This window comes from Oncorhynchus gorbuscha, linkage group LG21 (genome assembly GCF_021184085.1).
Source record: "Oncorhynchus gorbuscha isolate QuinsamMale2020 ecotype Even-year linkage group LG21, OgorEven_v1.0, whole genome shotgun sequence".
Taxonomy (NCBI): Eukaryota; Metazoa; Chordata; class Actinopteri; order Salmoniformes; family Salmonidae; genus Oncorhynchus; species Oncorhynchus gorbuscha.
Genome location: NC_060193.1, coordinates 35,051,593 through 35,072,113, shown reverse-complemented (window position 1 = coordinate 35,072,113; position 20,521 = coordinate 35,051,593). Strand labels below are relative to the sequence as shown.

The window sequence follows — 20,521 nt, the reverse complement described above, 5'->3', positions numbered from 1 at the left end:
GCAGCTCTTTCAGAACATCTGCTATATGGATTTGGGTAAAGGAGAACCTGGAGAGGCTTGGGCGAGGAGCTGCGGGGGGGGGGGGGGGGCTGTTGGCAGAGGTTGGAGTAGCCAGGCGGAAGGCATGGCCAGCCGTTGAGAAATGCTTGTTGAAGGTTTCGATAATCATGGATTTATCGGTGGTGACCATGTTACCTAGCCTCACTGCAGTGGGCAGCTGGGAGGAGGTGCTCTTGTTCTCCATGGACTTCACAATGTCCCAGAACTTTTTGGAGTTTGAGCTACAGGATGCAAACTTCTGCCTGAAGAAGCTGGCCTTAGCTTTCCTGACTGACTGCGTGTATTGGTTCCTGATTTCCCTGAACAGTTGCATATCGAGGGGACTATTCGATGCTATTGCAGTCCGCCACAGGATGTTTTTGTGCTGGTCGAGGGCAGTCAGGTCTGGAGTGAACCAAGGGCTGTATCTCTTCTTAGTTCTGCATTTTTTGAACGGAACATGCTTATCTAAAATGGTGAGGAACTGACGGGATGAGGTCAATGTCCTTCCAGGATACCCGGGCCAGGTCGATTAGAAAGGCCTGCTCACAGAAGTGTTTTAGGGAGCGTTTCTGGGGTGGTCGTTTGACTGCGGCTCCGTAGCGGATACAGGCAATGAGGCAGTGATCGCTGAGATCCCGATTGAAGACAGCGGAGGTGTATTTGGGAGCGCCAGTTGGTCAGGATGACGTCTATGAGGGTGCCCTTGCTTACAGAGTTGGGGTTGTACCTGGTGGGTTCCTTGATGATTTGTGTGAGATTGAGGGCATCTCGCTTAGATTGTAGGACTGCCGGGGTGTTAAGCATATCCCAATTTAGGTCACCTAACAGAACAAACTCTGAAGCTAGATGGGGGGCGATCAATTCACAAGTGGTGTCCAGGGCACAGCTGGGAGCTGAGGGGGGTCGGTAGCAGGCGGCAACAGTGAGAGACTTATTTCTGGAGAGAGTGATTTTCAAAATTAGTAGTTCGAACTGTTTGGGTATGGACCTGGAAAGTATGACATTACTTTGCAGGCTATCTCTGCAGTAGACTGCAACTCCTCCCCCTTTAGCAGTTCTATCTTGATGGAAGATGTTATAGTTGGGTATGGAAATCTCTGAATTTTTGGTGGCCTTCCTGAGCCAGGATTCAGACACGGCAAGGACATCAGGGTTAGCAGAGTGTGCTAAAGCAGTGAGTAAAACAAACTTAGGGAGGAGGCTTCTGATGTTGACATGCATGAAACCAAGGCTTTTTCGATCACAGAAGTCAACAAATGAGGGTGCCTGGGGACATGCAGGGCCTGGGTTTACCTCCACATCACTCGCGGAACAGAGAAGTAGTAGTATGAGGGTGCGGCTAAAGGTTATCAAAACTGGTCGCCTAGAGCGTTGGGGACAGAGAATAAGAGGAGCAGGTTTCTGGGCATGTAGAATATATTCAGGGCATAATGCGCAGACAGGGCTATGGTGGGGTGCGGGTACAGCGGAGGTAAGCCCAGGCCCTGGGTGATGATGAGAGAGGTTGTATCTCTGGACATGCTGGTTGTAATGGGTGAGGTCACCACATGTGTGGGAGGTGGGAGAAAGGAGGTATCAGGGGTATAAAGAGTGGAACTAGGGGCTCCATTGTGAACTAAAACAATGATAACTAACCTGAGCAACAGTATACAAGGCATATTGACATTTGAGAGAGACATACAGCGAGGCATAGAGTAGTCACAGGTGTTGAATTGGGAAAGCTAGCTAAAACAGTAGGTGAGACAACAGCAGCTAATCAGCTAGCACAACAACAGCAGGTAAAATGGCATTGACTAGGCAACGGGGCCGACAGCTAAAACAAACAAGCAGAATGGAGTACCGTGGTTAATGGACAGTCCAGCTATGTAGCCAAGTGATCAGTGTCCAGGGGGCAGCGGTGGATGGGGCAGGGAAGCTGGACTGGCGAGTGTTTTCCAGGTTAAAAAACTAACAATGACTAAATAGCTAGTTAGCTGGTTAGCTTCTGGAGGTTCTTGAGTGTGTTCTAAAAATAAAAATAATAGCAATTCCGTATCACATTGGGTGAGGCAGGTTTCCGGAAGGTATACACAAATTAAAAATCGGAAAGAGATAGAAAGTACATATGGGTCCAGTGAGTGTTTGGGACGTGGCGATGCAGACGGTTAGCAGGCCTATGCTAACAAGCTAACAGTTAGCAGGCCGGGGTAAACAAGGTAGCAGTTAGCAGACCAGGGCTAACAAGCTAGCAGTTAGCAGGCCGAATTAGCAAGCAAGGAGATAGCAAGGGCTAGAGAGTTAGCCTTTGGTGGACGTCGCAAGGGGGTGAGTCTGTGTATTCCTCTTCATGCGGTGACATCGATAGACCGGTCGTGGGCCCGGGTATTGTAGCCCAGGAGTATGCTACGGTGCTAAGCACAGGTGCTCTGGCCGGGCTAGCTTCAAGCTAAGTGGGTGGAAACGCTAGCCAGGAGTAATCATCCGGGGTTGCAGTTTAGCTAGATAGCTGGTTGTGAAGATCCAGCTGAAAAATGTTCCGTTTGCGGTGGGAATCCGGGGATAAAAAATAAATAGGTCCGTTATGCTCTGGTTAGCATTGCGTTGTTCGAACTGGCGAGAGCTTTCCGAGCTAAAGGTTAGCTGATGACCGGTTAGCTGAAGACCGCTAACATAGCTGGCTAGCTTCAGTTGAGGGGTTCCGGTTCCGAAGTAAATATAAATACTTTAGGAAAAAGTAGCTACATTGGGTGAGGCCGGTGAGACGGGTTGCAGGAGAGTATTTGGAAGCTTAGGTTTAGCAAAATGTTTTTAAAGATATGCGAAGAAAAATATGTAAAAAAGAAAAAGAAACTATATATACAAGGGACACGATACGACAGCACGACTTACTGCTACGCCTTCTTAGAATGTAGATGTTGGGCGATTAGGCCTCTCGCAGTCGGCGTTACAATTCATCCCAAAGGTGTTCAATTGGGTTGAGGCCGGGCTCTGTGCAGGCCAGTCAAGATCTTCCACAACGATCTCGATAAACCATTTCTGTATGGACCTCGTTTTATGCATGGGGGCATTGTCATGCTGAAACAGGAAACTGTTGTCACAAAGTTGGAAGCACAGAATTGTCTAGAATGTCATTGTATGCTGTAAAGTTAAGATAACCCTTCACTGGAACTAAGGAGCCTTGCCCAAACCATGGTAAACATCCTCAGACCATTAATCCTCCTCAACAAAACTTTACAGTTGGCACAATGCATTCAGACAGGTAGTGTTCTCCTGGCATCCGCCAAACCTAGTCTGTCAGACTGCCAGGTGGTGAAGCGTGATTCATCACTCCAGAGAACGCGTTTCCACTGCTCCAGAGTCGAATGGCGGCATGCTTTACACCTCTCCAGCCGGCGCTTGGTTTTGCGCATGGTATATCTTAGGCTTGTGTGTGGCTGCTCGGCCATGGAAACCCATTACAAGAAGCTCCCAATGAACAGTTCTTGTGCTGACGTTGCTTCCGGAGGACGTTTGGAACTCAGTAGTGAGTGTTGCAACTGAGGACACACGATGTACACGCTTCAGCACTCAGCGATTCCGTTCTGTTAGCTTGTGTGGCTGTTGTTGCTCCTAGACATTTCCATGTCACAATAACATCAATGACAGTTCACCGGGGCAGCTCCATCCGGGCAGATATTTGACGAACTGACTTGTTGGAAAGGTGGCATCCTATGACGGTGCCACGTTGAAAGTCATTGAGCTCTTCAGTGAGGCCATTCTACTGCTAATGTTTGTCTATATAGGTTCCGTGGCTGTGTGCTCGATTTTATATACCTGTCAGCAATGGGTGTGGCTGAAATAGTAATTAGAAATAATAATCCAGTAATTTGAAGGCGTATCCACATATGTTTGTATATAAAGTGTAGATCTGGATAGAAATCTGTAGTGACAACTGAGAGGTGAGGTTTGTCTTGCTTGGTTCGTTTCGATTTGACCTCCTCAGATGATGATGGATTATGGCAGGCCCGTTTTAGTTCTGTGTTGAAAAGTCAATTACGTTTCAAGACATGTATTTAAATACTGTAACAACCATAAGCCTTCCAGAGTATCCTTGAGATAAACCTGGTTTTGACATCCAGCCCCCCATAGCAAAGCATGTTCATTTCCCCCATGAAGAAGCTACATTTTGGGCAAGCGGCTCTTACATCCCCAGAGGTCATCCGGAAAGCACTGCAGTCGAGTTCCCAGCATGTCAAACTTAGCAATGCGTGTAATTGTTTTACTCTTCCGGCTGAGCATTAACAAATTGATGCTGTTCATGAAAGGCGCAAGAGAAGACAGAATCTGAAAGTGACTGTTGCAAAAACAAATTAGAAATCAGGGCATCCAAGCTAATAATAACACAACGAAAAAGAAACAGATGAAACCAAAAGGAGAACTTTTTCAGCAAGAGAGTATGTCCCCATTTCCAGTTGAGCTTGCTTCTAAATTATGTCTAAATGCTTAATGAACCTTGGGATCCTTGAGGTGCATGAAAGATCCAAACACAATATTTTGACACGGTCTCCTCCTCTCCCTATTCGGGTTGTTTGAACCGGAGGGCATTTAAATGCAAATCGCAAATTATAGAATAGAAAACTGAAGAAAGAATGGAAGCCCTGACCAGAAATATTTTGTGCTTCCCTCTATGCAGGCCCGCCAGGAAAGCGGGGAAGAAGAGGCCGGAATGGCGAACCTGGTAAGTGTGTGCACTCACAGATCTATTCCAAGTTGGCTGGACCTCCAAGTGAGAATTTTTTCTCTCTCCTGAGCTGACTCACCAACCTCAGAGCAGCCCAGGCCCAGCCTATTTGGGAGGATACGTGTTTGTGTTGACACTCCTACAGATATGAAGTGCTATGAAAGGATACTATTTTGAATTAGCAGGGGGAATATATAAATGACAGGCGTCTATCCTCACCGCAACGCACAGGGCTAAAAGCGATAAAGGACATTGAAGCCTTGCACATTGCTATGTTGCGACTTCATGTTGGCCATGCATTGGACCAAAGGTATTACTCTCAAAAGCTATTTGAATGGGAGGACAAAATGAGGTCCCTGTTTTTAGTAAGGTAGTGTTTAGGGTTTAGCATAAGAACCACAGAAATCTAAGGAAGACATTGGACCACAGATCCTGGTTCAATAATTCAGCCGAGTTCAATTGTAGACGATACTTCGGCATTGTTTAATGCAACCCTTCCAATAAACATCTATTAATTTCAAATGTCAATATTGTGTGAAAGTACAACACCAAAACTTTTTTCGTGCAAATGCTGAGAATCAGAGTAACTTCCTGCAGCTAAATCTACCAGAAACAAGCTAACACGTGTAGCGCATGGTGTCCTCAGTGGCACAGCGGTCTCTAAAGAGCAGACAATGCAAAACAGGATGACAATCACTCCCATTAGGTTATGATAATAGCCTAATCCCAAAATTGCCTGTGGAGCTTGTTGTTAGGCCAGCGGGAACAAGCCAATTCTACAACACGTGGGTCACCTATGGGCAGGTTAGAGAGGACACTTCCTCATCTCATCAACCACAGATGACCTCGGGGACTGTCATTCTCTTCCAGAATCTCTGTAAATGCCCACAAACCTCTGGACAGCTCGATCATCAGGGAACATTCCCATATGTCACATCTGTTTTAAGGGATTAAAGGGAATAAAGCATGTGTACTTCTCATAGATTGCTGGGGTAAATCCAGGGTGAAGTAGTTCCTTGGTACAGATGTCAGAGACCTATACTGTACTGCATTATTGCCACCGAATGTAAAGCTCTGTACCAACCTACTTTTTAGAACTAAATATTCCCCAGTATCAAATAACTTTCATTATTTAATCTGTGTGCACTATGCCTTATGGGGGTTGTAGAAGAAAGTAGGTATCTAAAAGCATGTTTAAGGTTTAGTTCTCCCCCCACAAATTAAATATGTGTATGCATTGAAGTCAGTGATCTACAGTATCTTGACAAGTGGAACAAGCTTTCCCCCTGTTGTGTTTTTCCTAGAGAAACAAGTTCATTGAATTGTGAGAACAAATTAGAAAAAACGAAATTGTGTTTTGCCAAACATTACTACTAAAAGGGACACTTCGTTAGGACTTGACTGTTTGTTTATAGTGAACCTATGGAAATGAAGCTTAGGCAGTTTGTGTCAAGAACTCCATGTCATTAACCAGTTTGAGACTGCAGGCAGACCTAGTGGGTGGTCAACATTGGACTGTGTTATTTAGGTTTCCTTTTTTTGTCTGTAAAATGTCACAGCTCTGAGAAGTTTCATAATTTATAACATTATACCTGCCCACACAGAACACTTTTTTAAAATCACTTTGGTGCATTTTGCTATATAGTATGTGGTATATTTTCACAACTCTTCGTATAAATATCTAAACAGGTCATCAAAATAGCTATGTTTCTAAACTCTAAGTACCTTTACCTTTAAAATCATTCACAAAGTCAATTGTTTACAGCACCAAGTCACACTTTCAATTTGCATACATATTCAATCGAATGATCTGTGTTTCACAATGCAATATTCACATTACTTTTGATATGATTTTCTTGTAATATGTTAACAATCCATTTAACTATCACTTAAATCATACTGCTCAAAACTGATAACTACTGAATGAAAATAATTCTGTAACCAATAATAGATGGATGTGGCTGTAAATACTACATAATCTTCCCCCATCAGCTTGTGTGCATCAATACAATAAGACAAAGTGTAGAGTCACTTACTTTGAAATTATGGAGTAGTGTACAATGCACTGATGAAATACTTTGGTAAATTACAGTATATTCCACTCTCTGAATTTCATTGATATACTGTAAACTGATTGTTTTAGCTGATGATACTTAAACAGTTAGTCACAAGTCACATAGAAAAGTTTATCTTGTTCACTGTTGCATGGGGCAGAAATGGAAATAAATACTGTACACCAGGCTACACCAATACCTTTTTACTATAAGCTTCTGCTTTACAATACATGCCGCAATATCCCTATATCGGACAATTTCTTCTACGTATGTACTATATACTTATACTGAAACGGTAAGACTGACATTTTTCTCAACATGCTCCAAACTTTACATTGGATACAAACAAATCTGTAAATAAAATTGGGTTGAGGTAAACTTCAAAAAAAAGGTTCATACTGGTACATAGTTAAATATTGTATGGATGATATTTATCATCTATTCCTTCTATTCAGCACTTCAAAAATATAATTGGATTAAATTGTCCTCATGCATTTTCCCAAAAATGTATATTTTGCATGAATATGATGTGTTCTACTACAATGAATACTAAATCAAAGGTTCTGAACATAAGACATGGGGCATTAGAACTGTTATCAGTTTGACCTTTGTACGAGGAGTTTTGAAAATATACCACTTCTGGAAAATGTCATAAATTATTTCCCCCCCCCCTCCCAAAAAAATCAGGTTTGAACAAGTTATAGAAATTAAATTATTCATCATCAATAAAAAAAAGTTTACATTTAAATATGTTTTAAGTGGGCTAGGCCCATGCAGCTGTCATTGTAACACACTATAACCTCAGTCACTTCAGAGAGTAATAACAAATTCCCCTGTCATGTGGGTAACAATGAAGCCAGCGACTGTCACATGGTGAAATACCGTTGTCAATTACAGTGTGGGAAACACATAGAAACAAATGACAAGCATTGCCAGTTTGGAAGTGTGTGATAACAAATGGTGAATAATCATGCTGGATTGAATTGCTTTCATGGTGGATTGTTTTAAGTGTTCTTAGCACCCTTGGAATATCACATGCTTCTTATGGGTTATGTATCAGTGTTCATGTGCAGGCAGATATATAGAAGCGTATACAGGGGACCATAGTTAATTTGTGGTTAGTAAATGAGAGGCAATTAACCCTTCCCTTACGTTCGATTTGGCTGACATGTTACTGGTTAATTTGACCAGTACAGCAAGTACATCAATATCATAAATATATGATTTCATCCTCCCAACATGTATTTTCCTGTAGCTGAGAATGATGACTTTCATATGGAGATTACTGTACAAAAGTCATAAATACATTGAGTAAAAATATAAACGCAATGTGCAATAATTGTATAGTTCATATAAGGAAATTTGTCAATTTAAATAAATTCATAAGGCCCTTAATCTATGGATTTCACATAACTAGGAATACAGAAACAGTGGGGCAAAAAAGTATTTAGTAAGCCACCAATTGTGCAAGTTCTCCCACTTAAAAAGATGAGAGGCCTGTAATGTTCATCATAGGTACACTTCAACTATGACAGACAAAATGAGGAAAAAAATCCAGAAAATCACATTGTAGGATTTTTAAATGAATTTATTTGCAAATTATGGTGGAAAAAAATGTATTTGGTCACCTACAAACAAGCAAGATTTCTGGCTCTCACAGACCTGTAACTTCTTCTTTAAGAGGCTCCTCTGTCCTCCACTCGTTACCTGTATTAATGGCACCTGTTTGAACTTGTTATCAGTATAAAAGACACCTGTACACAACCTCAAACAGTCACACTCCGAACTCCACTATGGCCAAGACAAAAGAGCTGTCAAAGGACACCAGAAACAAAATTGTAGACCTGCACCAGGCTGGGAAGACTGAATCTGCATTAGGTAAGCAGCTTGGTTTGAAGAAATCAACTGTGGGAGCAATTATTAGGAAATGGAAGACATACAAGACCACTGATAATCTCCCTCAATCTGGGGCTCCACGCAAGATCTCACCCCGTGGGGTCAAAATTATCACAAGAACAGTGAGCAAAAATCCCAGAACTAAATGGGGGGACCTAGTGAATGACCTGCAGAGAGCTGGGACCAAAGTAACAAAGCCTACCATCAGTAACACACTACGCCACCAGGGACTCAAATCCTGCAGTGCCAAACGTGTCCCCCTGCTTAAGCCAGTACATGTCCAGGCCCGTCTGAAGTTTGCTAGAGAGCATTTGGATGATCCAGAAGAAGATTGGGAGAATGTCATATGGTCAGATGAAACCAAAATATAACTTTTTGGTAAAAACTCAACTCGTCGTGTTTGGAGGACAAAGAATGCTGAGTTGCATCCAAAGAACACCATACCTACTGTGAAGCATGGGGGTGGAAACATCATGCTTTGGGGCTGTTTTTCTGCAAAGGGACCAGGACGACTGATCCGTGTAAAGGAAAGAATGAATGGGGCCATGTATCGTGAGATTTTGAGTGAAAACCTCCTTCCTTCAGCAAGGGCATTGAAGATGAAACGTGGCTGGGTCTTTCAGCATGACAATGATCCCAAAAACACCGCCCGGGCAACGAAGGAGTGGCTTCGTAAGAAGCATTTCAAGGTCCTGGAGTGGCCTAGCTAGTCTCCAGATCTCAACCCCATAGAACATTTTTGGAGGGAGTTGAAAGTCCGTGTTGCCCAGCAACAGCCCCAAAACATCACTGCTCTAGAGGAGATCTGCATGGAGGAATGGGCCAAAATACCAGCAACAGTGTGTGAAAACCTTTGGAAGACTAACAGAAAATGTTTGACCTCTGTCATTGCCAACAAAGGGTATATAAAAAAGTATTGAGATAAACCAAATACTTATTTTCCACCGTAATTTGCAAATAAATTCATTAAGAATCCTACAATGTGATTTTCTGGATTTGTTTTCTCATTTTGTCTGTCATAGTTGGAGTGTACCTATGATGAAAATTACAGGCCTCATCTTTTTAAGTGGGATAACTTTCACAATTGGTGGCTGACTAAATACTTGTTTGCCCCAATGTGTTTGTGTATATATATATATATGGTGTGAATCAGAAAACCATTCAGTATCTGGTGTGACCACCATATGCCTTATGCAGCGCGACACATCTCCTTCGCATAGAGTTGATCAGGCTGTTGATTGTGGTCTGTGGAATGTTTTCCACAGACCACAATACAGTGGCCGTAATAGTACTGTGTTTAGGTCTGAAGCCAGATTGATTACTAGAAAGAGTATTGTTAACAGTTAAATAAGTTTGTAGTTGCCTCTAGAATTTTAGCCAAACAGGAGAGCTTAGAGATGGGCCGATAATTATCCAATTCACTACCATCACCTCCCTTGAGGAGTAGTAAAACAAAAGCTGTTTTCCAAGATTTAGGAATCTTTCCTACAACAAATGTTTGATTAAAAATATGCGTCACTACACCAGCAATAATAGGTGCCGCACACTTGAGTAAATATGGATCCAGATTGTCAGCGCCTAATGATTTCTTAGAATCTATAGCAGATAGTGCAGATAAGACCTCATCTTCTATGACTTTTTGAAAATTAAAAACCTGCTTACTGTTTTCCACATCAGCTGAAGGCCGAGGGACTGAAACAATAGACCGGTTAGGACCATGTTGGCCATTTTTCTTTCAAAAAGAAAACCAGCAGAAATAAAATGCTTAAGTGTTATTTTAAGCATTCGTTTGGCTACAAGTCAGTAGTAATCTTGTGCACATGTACCTGAATTCTTATATTAGCTCTGCAACGTTGAATCCAATCAGGAAGCCTTTTGTGGCTAACTCATCCAGTTTTATTGACTCTTGTGTGACACATTGATACTCCTACTGTTTTCAAATCTCACAGAGAGCTTGGATTGTTACATACAAATACATGTGTGAAGCCTGATGTCTAAACTTGACTTTCTGGATGTCTGGGTGCATGACACTAACCCCAACATTCTGGTCATCTCAGAGACCTGTCTAAATCATTTGATTATGGATAAGGTTATTGCCATTTTTTGATGTTATAGAAAAAAAGGGGGAGGGCTGTCTATTTATGTAAGCTCTTCTCTTATGGCTTCATGCACTCTTAGCATCTATGTCCCCAAAATATGTGAGCTGTTGGTTATTAAAGTGGTCATTTGGGGTCACTTGAGAGGTGTCACTACAGACCCTGGTTTGATTCCAGGCTGTATCATAACCGACCGTGATTGGGAGTCCCATAGGGCGGTGCACAATTGGCCCAGCATCGTTAGGGTTTGGCTGGGGTGCCATGTGAAATGCATTTAAAAAAAATACATTTAAATTAACCTTCAGTTATATAAAGGGGTGCCCCAAGGTTTGATACTCAGCCCACTACTGTTTACAATCTATACATATAACATTGTTAATGCTGTACAAAAATCTATATTTTCATTTGTATGCAGATGATACAGCGTTGTATTCCACGGCTCCATTAGTTGGCCAAGCTTCTTCACATTTGAAGTCAGATTTTCAAGCAATGCAGAGGTCACTATTGAATCTAAAGTTAATGCCAAATGCAAACCAATAAATATGCATGCTTTTTTCTAGGTCCTATAATCCAGATTTAAATGCATTTGTAATGACTAGTATGACGATTAGTATGACGGGACAATTTTTTTCTGGAGCGGATGGTCGGTGGGCCAGAACATAATTTAAAATCATTTGTAGACTGCAAATTGACTGCAAGAAGCCCAAACAGATATAATATTTGACTAAAACATAATCATTTCAAACCTTGCTTACATTTCTATATGATCACGTGTCTCTCTATTATGCATGGGAATACTTGGAAACTGATGTATTAAATTAAAATCACATGGAGCAGATTTCCTGGTGTTTTTACCGTCTTTTATGTTAAACAAATGAAAATTCCACACAAAATGTTTTTTGCTTAGAAAACCACCCGTGGGCTGACAGTTTGGGAACCCTGCACTAGATGCTGTTTTCCATTGTGCCCTTATGTTTATTACTGGTGATGCTTATAGAACTCACCATTGTGTTTTGTATGAAAAAGTGCGTTGGACCTCTTTGAATGTAAGGAGGGAGCAGCATTTTCTTGTCTTTATCTACAAAGCATGTATGGAGACAATTCCTGTCTCTATCATCATTGATACTTTTAGACATACAAATTACCAAACCCGGTCTCAGGCTTTTTAAATTTGATTTTATTTAACCTTTATTTAACCAGGTAGGCTGGTTGAGAACAAGTTCTTATTTGCAACTGCAACCTGGCCAAGATAAAGCATAGCAATTCTTGGAGAACCCTTCTGTTTCCACAGAGTTGTGTACACCATACAGAGCTCTCTGAAATTAGATGGTCCCCCTGGGTCAGTTCAGAGTCATGATCAGAGACCTCTATATGTTGATAAATGTGTATGCTTTTCTTAATATATTTTGTAATTTTGTATAGTGTATATTGTATGTGTTTGAGGTATTTATGCAGGGCTGTAAAATAGACCCTAGTATGACTTCCCTGTAAACAAAATAATATATATATATATTAATAATTGCAGTGGTCAAAAATTGACTCCGAATATTATGTATGTCACAATTCCGGTATCAGGTATTACATTACGTGTTTTACAAGTTTGAGACCCACACTTGGGAAAGTAGATGGGTCACGGTGGAAAAATGACGTAAAATTGTATTTTAGTGATTTCAATCTCAGTTCCGAGTGAAATTGAATTATGTACAGCCATTGATTCATGTAGAATATGGTTATGTTTCTCCAGCCCCATCCCTCATTGTTGTTTGAACTGCAGACTGAACATTAATGCTGGAAGACAACCATGAACCAAGTCAACAACTGTCACGCCCTGGTTGAAGTATAGTATGTTTGTCTTCATTTATTTGGTCAGGCCAGGGTGTGACATGGGTTTTTGTGGTGCGTTTTTATTTTGGGGGTTTTGTGGGGTGTCTAGCATAGTCTATGGCTGCCTGAGGCGGTTCTCATCAGAGTCAGGTGATTATCGTTGTCTCTGATTGGGAACCATATTTAGGCCGTCATATTATTTGAGTATTTCGTGGGTGATTGTTTCTGTCTCTGTGTTAGTTGTCACCAGATAGGCTGTATAGGTTTTCACATTACGTTTGTTGTTTTTGTATTGTTCGTGTTTTTTCTTCATTAAAGATGTATCGAACTAACCACGCTGCATTTTGGTTCGACTCTCTTTCGACGGAAGAAAACCGTAACAACAACATACCGCCTTTTACAAAAAAAGCATGAAATAAGTAGCCCTACTCAACGATCGATAAAACAATGTCATTGAATTGCAGCCGGAACGCTTCATACTTAACCTCAGTCACAAGGAAGACCAGTGAAAAAAGGCTTATTAAAAAGAATCCCACCGTTTGTTTTAGCTGGGCTCCCCTAATAAGAGCAGAAGACCAATAATGATTTGTAGGGTTCTGAAGTGAAGCCTGAAGTGCTATAGTGCAGATACCTTTGAGAAGAAGTGATTGAGAAATAAAGTATCACCTCGCAAAATGCACTGTGGGCATTTAACAAGTTTGCAAACCCTTGAAGCAATGAAATCATGAGACACCTCCAAAAGTAAGTCATGTGACCACCCAAGCCCCTGTCATTGTTGGCCCACAGTGTTGAAAGTAGATACTACGGATAAGTATTTTGTCACACTTCCAGGGTTATATGCCTCGGGGAAAAATAAAGCTATGATTTTGCAGTTATGCAGAAATATAATGCCTTGATGTAGTTGGTATTGAAACTGGGTATGTCTTGTCTGTCTTTTATATTTCAACTTCCGGTATGCAGTACTTAAATGAATGTGTATATTTAAGATATTTTGGGTTATGTGTGGAAGTGTTTCCTGTACATCTGCTTATGTACTGAGAGGGATATTGCCTGGCTACCCACACTCCTTGCTCTGGCCAAACGCTATGCCATGCCCACAGACGTTAGTTTCTTAATGAGTCTGTATCTGAGTACCTCCCCGACCCTTCACTGAATGCGAACACATTCAGGGATGTCTGATTGGTCCAGAAACAGATGGGTTGAGCCAGAGCTAGAACACACGTGACGGTTTGAAAATCCGTCATTGGTTTTGATACTTTTATTGGTTAAAGACGACCCAATTGCTGATGACTTTGTTTTGTACAAAGTCCCTCGTGCCCCTCTTCACCACAAACTACTTCAATGATGGCAGTCTCAGCCAAAAGTATGTAGCGAACAACAGAGCAGCGGAACATTTTTTTTGAATCGTCAGGCTAGAGGGGATATGAATCTGAGTAACATTTGAATATACTGTTTATGTTGGACCTCTGAAAAAGTGTATTAACTTTAGCCCTTTTGTGTTTATTCTTTTTCAGGACCTCCTGTAAGTATACATGACTTCACAGCCTCTCTGGGTGTGGTATGTATGGCTCAAAGGTACAAAACCTCTCAACAGATGCAGATCAATTGATCAAGGGAAACCATGCACTATATTGCAACATACTGTCTGTACCGTAACGCCTAATAAAACACCAGACCATTCTGGTAATGTTGATATAGTGTGTGCTATCAGAAATGCCAAATTAGAGCGAAGTACTTACATTTTATTTTCCAAGTAAAGTTATTTTGTGTTGTACCCACTGAATGGCAAATCTGACAAATCCAGCAAATTCAACCACAATTAGTGTGCGCTGTATATCAACCTTTCAGCTTTCCCAACTTATCTGACTGTATGATTAAAATCAGATTTTCATCCATACATTCCTCTAATAGGGGACATCTCGGGAAGCATGGTTTGCAATACCCCACTACCAACCCCTCTTGCTGCTAGCCCCCTGCACCCAAAATAAGTGTCTCACTTCATTATGTGCCAAGTGATCACAGAATCACTCGACCTCCACAGAAGGAAAACTCTTGTTTCTGAAGATTAAGACAATCAAATCAAAGTTCATTGGTTGTGCACACAGTTTAGCAGATGTTATAGCGGGTGCAGCGAAATGCTTGTGTTACTAGTTTCTAACAATGCAGTAAAATGTCAAACAAGTACACACACAAAACAAATATAAGAAATGTCAGAACGAATCCAATTAACAACCCAAATACCACAGTAACAGTAATCCAAATGCAATCTATACGTACATACACCGGATTAATTTACACAAGATATATTAAGAATGATATGTACAGCAGTAGATATATTACAGTGAGCTATGTCAAGAATCCAGTCTATAAATAAACATGTGGTGTGTATAAATAGTGTAACTAAAATGCAATGTACAGTAGTAGAAATATTAGAATGAGTTATGTCGAGAACACAGTATTTAAATACACAGTACAAAATACCATGGCAAAATGGATAGAATTGCAGGAAATGAGTTAAACAGTATGAACAGTATATTAATAGAAAAGGTGTGTACAGCAGTAGTTATGTAGGATTAGCCATGACCAGAATACAGTATGTACATATGAAGTGAATAAAATAGTATTTAAACATTATAAAAGTAACCAGTGTTCAATGACTATGTACATAGGGCAGCAGTCTCTAAGGTGCAGAGTAGAGTACCACAGTAGTTATCCCTTTAAAAGTTGCGTCATACTGCAGCACAGCTTGCAGGGTGAGAAGGCATCTTTGAGAAGCTAAGTTATTGACATGACATGGAGCTGTAGGCCTAAGAGACTTGTTTTCTGTAGCTGTTTTAGAGGAACGTACTTATTAGCATACAGGCCAACTTCAATATACAGTATATCAATCAATCATTCATTCATTTGTGCATGTCATCACACAGCATACGAGTCATCCATGTCTTTAAATACATAAAAGTATTTTAGTTATAAAATGAAATAACATTGAGAACCGTGAATATTTAAACAATGAATAAACCTCAACATGTCAGCAAAAGCGATTTAATTCAGGAATGCATTTGGCTGTTTTTAATATGGGCTGTACTAGAGACTGTAAAACCTTCTTTTGTTAGAACAGACTATATTATATATATATATATATATTTACAATTTGATTCATTAATTTCAATAATATTATGGTGATTCTGTTCCATGAAAAAATTAAAATGCATTTTACAGTAGCCTATGTAGTCCTCAGGGTTTCCATTAGGACAATATGGCGCTGTACGGCGGGAGTGACTGCAAGTGAAGAGCAAAATGATCCTAACATTTCCACACCCTAATGGACCAACACCCAAATGGAGATTCAGTGAAAATAAAAATCTCATTGATTTATCAAGACCAGTTCCCATGATTGTCTCAGAGCAGCACAAAACGGTGCTGAAATAGTTGACAACACACGGGTAGGCTATTGCTTCTAATCATATTATAACAATTGGATGACTTTGGGAGTTTCAGTGAGCAACAATTTGTTGCCTTCATTAGCCTACTTTATTCCAATATTTCTGTTATAGAGTGATATTTAGTCCCATAGTAATTCGTAATGGATCCATCCAGATGTGGTTAGAAAACAGTGTATTTGGTGGGCTATGCAAAAGAGATGGGAGAAGTGACATGCCTCGCAAACCCCATGAATACATTTACTCGCAAACACCCATGAATACATTTAAAGTCCCTAAACCCAGCAACGGTCTATTATCCTGCTATAGCCCATCAAAGGTGAAAGGCTTATTTTGAATTCTTAAAAGAACTCCAGCACAGAGAAGGGAAAGGAGCCTTAAATAATTAAACAATGAATAAACCGTAACATGTCAGCTAAAGCGATTGAATTTGTGAATACATTTGACTGTTTTTAATATTGGCCATCAACCAAAAACACAGCATCTACCGTGTTAGAAATATGTTATTGAATTTGATTTAAAAAAGGCATGTTTATTAGGCTACTGTGCAGTGTATTTAAATACATTAATCCCCCTACCCTCCTTTACCCTCCTTCTTGATCTCCTTCTTGGCAAGAGTCTATTGTGCTGCTAATAGCCCATCATGGGTGGATGGCTTCTTTTGTATTCCAACGTATTGAATGAATGCAGAGTTCACACTTGTGAAAAACAATTGTTTGAAAACATGTTTTCAAAATGCCTCCAGCTGTCCATCACTACTGTAAACCAAGAACAATGAGAATAGGCAATAGAAGCAGGAACAGCATAGGGCTGAGTGACTTACTCCTTCCAGGCTTTCGTTCAAAATAAGTTACATTATTTAAATGGAGTCTGGTGCTCTCTAATGTGTGGATAGGCCACTGGGAGTAAACAGATACCAGACTGCACTCTGGTCAAAGAGTGATGTCAGACACAGAATCCCAGTCTAGGAGTTTAATGATGAACCAGAGTATACATGTCATCTGTGTACAGAGGGAAACAGGATAAAAGAAACAGAAAATGACTACAATGTAAATCCAACAAACAATATTACATTAATTAAACACTAATGTCAACAATCTCTATACACAATTGACAATAAGAGAAAAATAACACATCATAATTGCTCTCAACAGAATTAACATTACAGTTACACCAACTGTTAGGCTATTCACACAATTGTACAAAATGGAGAGAGAACTGGTGGAGAAAGTTACCCCTCTACATACACATTTACCCCGCTACCTTTACCCCTCAGTTACCCCTCTACATACACATTTACCCCTCTACATTTACCCCTCAGTTACCCCTCTACATACACATTTACCCCTCTGCATTTACCCCTCTACATACACATTTACCCCTCTACATTTATCCCTCAGTTACCCCTCTACATACACATTTCTTGTATTTACATATAACAATAGCAACAGGAATATTATAAAAGTGAAATAAGTATTTGTTCTGACTTACATCTGGTCAAAAACGCACAAATATCCCTGCTAATGAAAACGGTCTGATCTCCACAAAAGCCAACCCTAAGAAATACGTTTTGTTGGTTGCCATGGTGAATAATCCAATAATAATTGATAGGACACATAAAGGAAACATCAAAGAGTTTACGTTTTATTAAAGATGATCAGAAAGGATGTTGGTACTTATTTTGATGCAAAGCCACCAATGAGTGAATCATTTAGCTTTATGCTGACAAATCTTCATTGAACTCTCTTTCATTCCGTTTCTTCTTCACATCAGAAAAGGACTATGTGTTTCAGGGGCTATCACTCTTTCACACTGTGGTAAATAAAGACTGTTTGTTAATTTGAGTTATTTATTTATGGTTTTAGAGGGAGAGAAACCAAAAGACAGCCATGTCTATTTTTTGAAAATCATCAGACCACAGGTCAAGTGTAATATTACCCAAGTTCTCTCTTAACTCCAGGGGCACTGCCAGCTATTTTTTGGTTGTTGCCTGATGCAGGACTCCAGTGCCAGAGAAGAGACTCTCGGACTGAAACATTCACACCTCCATTGTTTTAGGAAAATATAGCAATTTGTGCAACAGTTTAGACTACCGATAAGAGCAGCGTTCTAACTACCCCTTGTGATAGTGTGGTGCAATGAATGACACAATTTACCACAATCTGCCACCATACACTACAAACGGTCACTGTAGGTGGTAGCCGGCTAGTGACAGTGTCTAAGGTTCGTAGATGCTGTTTATCAGTCTCTCAGTCCTAGCTTTGACTTTGATGCACCGGTACTCTCTCCGGCTTCTAGATGGTAGCGGAGTGACTAGGCCGTCGCTCGTCTGACTGAGATTCTTGAAGATCTTCTTGATCACCAGGTGCTGTAGATGTCCTGCAGGGCATGTCCTGCAGCCCTGCGGTTAATGTCATCTGACAGTACAGGGGCAGAAGTGGTAATAGGGTCAAACAGGCGTGTGCTCTGTTAAAATAATTTATGGAGTTGGGAGGGAAAGGCGATTTGAATAGGTAAAATAACATGTGCCGAACAAGCCATAAAAGTAGTAAGTTAATCCGCTGGGAAATTGACTGAGAACATATTCTAATTTACAGCAACAACCTGGGGAATTGTTACAGAGGAGAGGAGGAAGGATGATTGAGCCAATTGTATGTGTGGTCCTTCCGTAGCTCAGTTGGTAGAGCATGGCGCTTGTAACGCCAGGGTAGTGGGTTCGATCCCCGGGACCACCCATACGTAGAATGTATGCACATATGACTGTAAGTCGCTTTGGATAAAAGCGTCTGCTAAATGGCATATATTATTATTATTATATTATTATATTATGTAAGCTGGGGATGATTAGGTGACCATGATGGTATGAGGGCCAGATTGGAAACTTAGTCAGGACACCGGGGTTAACACCCCTACTCTTACTATAAGTGCCATGGGATCTTTAGTGACCACGCAGAGTCAGGATACCCGTTTAACATCCCATCCGAAAGACGGCACCCTACACAATCACTGCCCTGGGACATTATCTTTCGATTAGAGGAAAGGGTGCCTCCTACTGGCCCTCCAACACCACTTCCAGTAGAATCTGGTGTCCCATCCAGGGACTGACCAGGACCAACCCTGCTTAGCTTCAGAAGCAAGCCAGCAGTGGGATGCAGGGTAGTATGCTGCTGTCAAATGTTGACAAAGTCACTATGGACAGCCGGGATTCCAGTATGGAATGGCTGGTGTCTTTGCAGTCCCATGTTTAAAGGGGATGAAAGGAGATATTTAACTTGATTTAACTTTTATTTAGACAGAAAAAGGATCTTGATGGTAAAAAATCCTGCTTAGAAAATAAATATAAGTAGCAGGTTTTAAAATAATGTCATTCAGGGATCTCACATGGTTTCTCATTCATTATGCCTACCCCTGGCTTGCAGAGAACACATCTTTATGCATATTTGATAAGCTCCCTTGAAACATTGGTTAATATGTACCCAGTGTTCTGAACAAAATGGACCCTGATGCATTCATTGCAAACCCTTCTGCCTAGCTTAAGTGTAAATCAGCACTGAATAATAGTAAGGGACCTGTAGTTTCAAATGGGTCTGTTTACTCAGAAATTGTTAGGACAGATTTCATTTATGCTGATATAAAGCATTAAAACATGATGACATACTGTAGATCATGAACATGATGACATACTGTAGATCTTGTAAGTAGATCATGGTTTATTAGGTGGTGATTATAGGGAATGCAAAGTAGGACATATTTTGTGTAGAAAAGCATTTTCTGACTCGCTCAGACAAGGAAAGAGTAGTTTGGCAGCAACCAGTTGAAACAATTGACAGAGGTTTTTGTATATAATTTTGGATGGAAGGAAACAACACCTTCACTTCGCTGATCCTCAACACAGGGACCCCACAAGAGTGCTCAGCCCCCTCCTGTACTCCCTGTTCACCCATGCCTCCAACACATTGATAAAGTTTGCAGACGAAACAACCAACAATGATTACCAACAATGACGAGAGTCTACAGGGAGGAGGTGAGGGCTCTGGTGGAGTGGTGTCAGGAAAATAACCTCTCCCTCAATGTCAACAAAACGAAGGAGCTGATTGTGGACTTCAGGGGACAGCAGAGGGAGCATGCCCCCATTCACATCGATGGGACTGCAGTGGAGAAGGTGCTCCTCTGTGTACAAGTTCCTCTGCGTACACATCACTGACAATCAAATGGTCCACCCACACAGGCAGTGTGGTGAAGAAGGCGCAACAGTGCCTCTTCAACCTTATGAGGCTGAAGAAATTAGTCTTGGACTCTTAAGACCCTCACAACGTTTTACAGATGCACAATCGAGAGCATCCAGTCAGGCTGTATCATCACCTGATACGGCAACTGCACTGCCCGCAACCGCAGGGCTCTCCAGAGGGGGGTGTGGTCTGCCCAACGCATCACCGGGGCCCACTGCCTGCCCTCCAGGACACCTACAGC

At 41.1% G+C, this 20,521-nt stretch overlaps 1 protein-coding gene across 7 annotated transcripts in view; it reads left to right on the top strand.

The window, feature by feature from the left end:
• The window catches only part of LOC124007953 (collagen alpha-1(XXV) chain), a 343,793-nt gene that overhangs the window by 145,499 nt on the left and 177,773 nt on the right, over window positions 1-20,521 (top strand). For 5 of the 7 annotated variants that reach the window (XM_046318859.1, XM_046318857.1, XM_046318856.1 and 2 more), the window contains exons 3-4: window positions 4,694-4,738; window positions 14,126-14,133. In XM_046318859.1, coding sequence (XP_046174815.1) covers window positions 4,694-4,738; window positions 14,126-14,133 — 53 coding nt within the window. The remainder of the gene's footprint in view (window positions 1-4,693; window positions 4,739-14,125; window positions 14,134-20,521) is intronic. The other 2 variants (XM_046318858.1, XM_046318860.1) reach the window with 1 other exon arrangement.